General features: G+C 43.1%; 1 protein-coding gene across 1 annotated transcript; it reads right to left on the bottom strand.

Moving 5' to 3' along the window:
* Positions 1–256: 256 nt before the first annotated feature.
* Positions 257–2,116, bottom strand: FSHB (follicle stimulating hormone subunit beta). The gene is made up of 2 exons (XM_065404071.1): positions 1,958–2,116; positions 257–481 (listed from the first exon to the last, which is right to left on the bottom strand). The coding sequence occupies exons 1-2, from the start codon at positions 2,114–2,116 to the stop codon at positions 257–259; spliced, it is 384 nt and encodes a 127-aa protein (XP_065260143.1).
* Between the last annotated feature and the right edge of the window lie 2,986 nt (positions 2,117–5,102).

Below are 5,102 nucleotides of genomic sequence, written 5' to 3'. Positions count from 1 at the left end.
TGTCAGAAGGGCCATGAGGTTGATCACAAGGAAACTGACCTTGATTTGTAATGTGAGAGGAAGCCACTGAAGACAAATATAAGATGTAGCTCTCCATTTGATATATTGCTAATATAATTGTTTTAAACTTGGCTGTATGTAAATTTCTTTGTTTGCTGTCCCGCCCTCTTTGTACCATTTTGATACAATACATTTACATATTTAAAACAGAAAACCAAAACTAAACTAACATCTCCAGTACTCCTTATTCTTTGCTTTAGTTTTGGTTGAAGGAGCAGTAGCTTGGTCCTAAGCCTCTCACAGTGCAGTCAGTGTTGTCAGTATCACATGACTCACAATGGCACTCGGTAGCCACTGGGTATGAATAAAATGATTCGGCATGGTCAGCACAGCCAGGGATCTTCACTGTTTCATAAACAAGCTCCTTGAAAGTACAGGTTTGCTGAACTGATGATACCGGGGGGTACTTATACACTGGATCCTGAAAATGACAGGAAGGAAATATTTGATTTGAAATTAGTTTGAGACCTTTGATATTTCTCAGAGTTTGTAAAAACTAGAATCTGCATGTAGGATCTGACCCAAAGCCCAGTGAACTCAGTGGAAAGAATCCCACTGACTTGTTAGGCTTAAAATTACAACCAAGTCTTCTTCCAGTTTTCTCCTTTCAAAGAACTGATGTAGTAAATACATGCAACTATGGTGTAACTCTAAATGATTATTGTTTTTAGAACTCAAAGTAACTTTTATATGAAAGGTACAGAGGTCTATTTGGTGATGATTGGATATGTAAACTCCAGTGCAACCACTAGATTATATCCTTTTCCAACCCTGTATTAAATAGGAATTGGCACAAGGCAGAGCACTAGACTGGACTCAAAATATGGCCAACTTCTCAGGTGTACAAACTTTGTGATTATGTCCCATCTCTGTAATGGATCCAATTGGGACACCAAATGTGAGCATCCTCCAAACTGAGGGGAAGATCCATCTGGAGCTAAACTTTAAGGCTTGGGGTCATATTTAGTATCTATGTTTTTCCATATTTCTGGTTCATGATACATTCAAAACCTATGCCCGTTACACTGAATAACACAAGAAAGATTTGTTAGCGTCTTTACTGTGAGAAAACAAATACATAGTTTATAATCAATCATTTATGCTAATTCTTGGCTCAAAATACTTGTCAAACTTTATACTGGATTGCCTTACAGAATTTACTAAGGTTTACATTTTTGAATTTGTATTTTGTTACCAAATGTGGTAGACTCTCAGTTGCTCTCAGGTATAATCACTAAGGCCAAATTCTGCTGTCAATGACACAGAAGCAATTCCCAGTGACATTGATGGGAGCTATGCCAGAGTAACTGAGAGCAGAATTTGCCTTCACATATCAGCTTGCATCTGAAAGACTCTTTAAGACCCAATCCTGCACAATGCCGAGCACTCCTTTGGGCTGCTGAGTGCCCTGATGTCGTTGGGAGTTAGGAGCACTTAGTATTGTGAAGGAACACTCAGCAGGCCCTGAATATGCATGTCAAAAATCAAAGTCTTTTTAAAATTAAGGGAACTATATAAACCAACATATTCCATGAGATGCACAGTGTTCATGTATGCAGAGAAGGAAGGACAGTTGATAAGTGGCTTTCAAACCAAATTAATTAAAGGGTGATTTTCTTTTTTTACACAATCCAAAGTTAGGAAACCTGTGTATGCAGCTGAATAAATGCTGAACTTAAGGAGACCAAGCACCTTCTCATCTGTCTCTCTGTACTTCAAGACAGCTGTGATAGTCACAGCTCCACTTCATAACACACATTGGTTATTTAAGGCTGTTTCACATTTAACTGGACCCTGCCTGAGTCTACTCATTACAGACTGGAAGACTGGCTTGTTTATATTCATTTTTGGGGAGTATTTAATTCCTGTCCATTATTTTGACAACTTAGATTCTCACCCTTGTGAAGCAGTATCCAGAGCACCAAGTGGCATTCACACTAATGCAGAACCTGCACTCCTCCTTCTCCACTGCTATGGTGATATTGGACAGCTCACAGATATTACCATAAATTGCTTTCCAGCAAAGTAACAGCAAGTAACAATTAATTGTCTTCATCCTGTAGTATAATGCAAACAGTTCAGACATACTGGAAGAACATGTAGAGTTATTTGAAACATAAGATTTCTGTGGAAAAAAACAAAACCTATATCTTCCTATTATCCACAAATGCTAATACAAGAACAATTTTTCAGCAACATTGAGGAACATTGAAAACATACGGCACATTCAGCAAAATACAGTTGTAGGATTATTGTTAAGGGAGACTGGTTTTGTTAAATGGGTAGAACTGTATAGCCAGTAATCTTTGAGAGAAAATGATTGCAGCACACCAAGACATTTTCTATGAATAAATCATATCTTAATTCTTGTTACAAAGAATCCTGGTAACCTTCCTCTTATGAAAAAAAATAGTGTAAATACATTAGAACTAAGGAATAGTAATGGTAAGGAATAATCAATTTTTTAAAAAGCAATTAAACATACATTTGCAATTTCAAAAAAACCACAAATCCAACCAACAAACCTTAATTCAAGAACTGATGAAAACTCACATGTATTCTACTTGTTTTGCTGGTAATAGCTGTAGAGAGAGCAAAGCCCCAAGCTTACCTTTTATACTAAATCATGTGTAACTTACACCTTGAAGATTTGCAGGGTATTAATATAGTTTGGTGCGTGGTGAAAGAGGATTAATTGTTAGCCAGACAGTGAGATCAAATATTGTTTTTTTTAAAAGCAACACTCTAAATTCAGCAGATGATGAGGCATGTTATTGTCACAGAAATAATATGTTAAAAAGGTGCACCAGATTTGATCCATTAGCATGTATTGTAATTATTATTTAAATGGTGGCATCATTAGGAGTCGATGCAGATATATTTTCTGTCAATATTTGTTTGAATTAAAAAACAAAGGGTGAGGTGTTTACACCCTTTTTGTGATGTGTTAATGGAAACATTAAATTATTTGTTATGAATGATTTGCTAAACTCCAACATTCAGTAGGTTTTTCTGGTGTGAAATAAAAGCATAAAGCTGGGATTTAGAAAAGAGAAGTCAAGTGAACCATTATAGTGCTAATCCTCATTCCTCTCCAAATCATCCATTGTGCTGCCAGAAGACCCCATTCCTCCATGTGTGTTTTACTCCCATGTAGGGGAGTAGAAACCTTGTAAATTTAAACTTGTGGCATTTCCTTGGAATTCTTCTGCTGGTTTTTGAGTGGTTCCACCATTGAAGTCATGGGTCTGATACACACATAAGAGGCTTCCATGTGGAGGCCTCTGCTCTTCCTGCTCCTACTCAGTGCCCTTCTTTCCCTGCAGCCCCTGAAGAGCAAAGCTCCGACAGCAGCTGTGCTACTTCACTGGCAGGAACCATTTCACTGACCACCTGCTGCCTCTAAAGACCTGTCAAAGATGGGCTTCTGCACCATGGTGGGGGAAGCTAGGTAAATCATTACACACTCTCTCCAGTAAGGTCCATTGGTTTCCACTATGGGCTTTTAACAGGGGGATCTAGCAGTCTCCAGCTGTACTGTCAGCTGTGGGGGCAGTAGCTTGCAGAGCACCAGCGTTAGGCTTTTGCAGGATTGGAAGAGTTGTAGTGCATGTAGAAGAGGCCGCACTGCCCTCTATGTAGCTTTTCTGCTGTGATCGACAAATGAGAGATCCCTTCTGCTCAGGGCCGGTGCTACCATTTAGGCAAACTAGGCGGTTGCCTAGGGCGCCATGATTTGGGGGCGCCAAAAAGCAGTGCCCCTAATTTTTTTTTACATCGTTCTTATGCCCCCGCCCCGAGCGCGCGGTCGCCGCTCGACTTCTCCTGCCTCCCAGGCTTGCAGCACCAATCAGCTGTTTGGCGCTGCAAGCCTGGGAGGGGAGGAGAATTAGAGCGGGGGCAGCATGCTCGGGGAGGAGCAGAGGTGAGCTGGGGTGGGGAGCTGCCGCACGGCTCCCCAGGTCGGGGGGGTGGGGAGCTGCCGCGGGGGTGCCTCCTGCGGGGGGAGCTGCCGCAGGGCTCCCCACCCCAGCTCACCTCTGCTACGCCCCCTCCCTGAGCGCGCCGTCGCCGCTCCACTTCTCCTGCCTCCCAGGCTTGTGGCGCCAATCAGCTGTTTGGCGCCGGAAGCCTGGGAGGGGAGGAGAATTAGAGCGGGGGCGGTGTGCTTGGGGAGGAGGCGGAGCAGAGGTGAGCTGGGGTGGGGAGCTGCCGCTCGGCTCCCCGGGCCGGGGGGGGGTGGGGAGCTGCCGCGGGGATGCCTCGGGGGGGAGGAGCTGCCGCGGGGGGGGGGTGGCGCCTCAGGGCGAAGGGGGGGCGGGGAGCTGCCGCAGGGCTGGAGGGGGGCGCAAGGTGGAAGTTTTGCCTAGGGTGCGAAACTTCCTTGCACTGGCCCTGCCTCTGCTGTAGAACTGTAGGGAGCATTTTGCCCACAGCATGCTGCCAAAGCAATAGAGATGTAGTCAGAATAATAAATTCTATTTTAACTTTCTGGACACATTAAAAAACAACCAACCAACCAACTCATATCAGTAAATTGGCTTATCCCCCTGAAATGGCTACAAGATTCAAATTTAAAATAATAATAATGATCCACATCAAAAATTGTCTAACTAGCAAGCTACTCCCTGTGAAGATAAGGAGACTATCATGGATTTGAACACCACTGCCCCTACTGGTTGGAATGCTTGCTCTGCTCAAGTGTTCACAGGTTTCTGTTAGTGGAGCTGCTTTTTTTAGCTCTCTTTGGCAGAAATACGATTTTGAGAGGGGCTGAACAGGTTAGCTGAACTTCAGGTACCTCCAACCAAAAGATGTTAAAAGGCCTGTGTGGATTCCTACATTCAAAATGAATATACTGCCAGCTAGGGCATCTTTAGTATAGGTATCCCCTCAGCACTTAAAATTGAGCCCGAATTTCAAAGAGGCCTCATCCTGGCATCCATTTGTCCCCCTTCATGTGCACTATTTTGATGAATATTTTTCACACTAGCACTTGTGTATGCAGGTGTATGCATGTCTATTAGAGTTGGCTGGATGGC

Source organism: Emys orbicularis, chromosome 4 (genome assembly GCF_028017835.1).
Source record: "Emys orbicularis isolate rEmyOrb1 chromosome 4, rEmyOrb1.hap1, whole genome shotgun sequence".
NCBI classification, from domain to species: domain Eukaryota; kingdom Metazoa; phylum Chordata; order Testudines; family Emydidae; genus Emys; species Emys orbicularis.
This window is presented reverse-complemented; position numbering and strand designations above follow the sequence as displayed.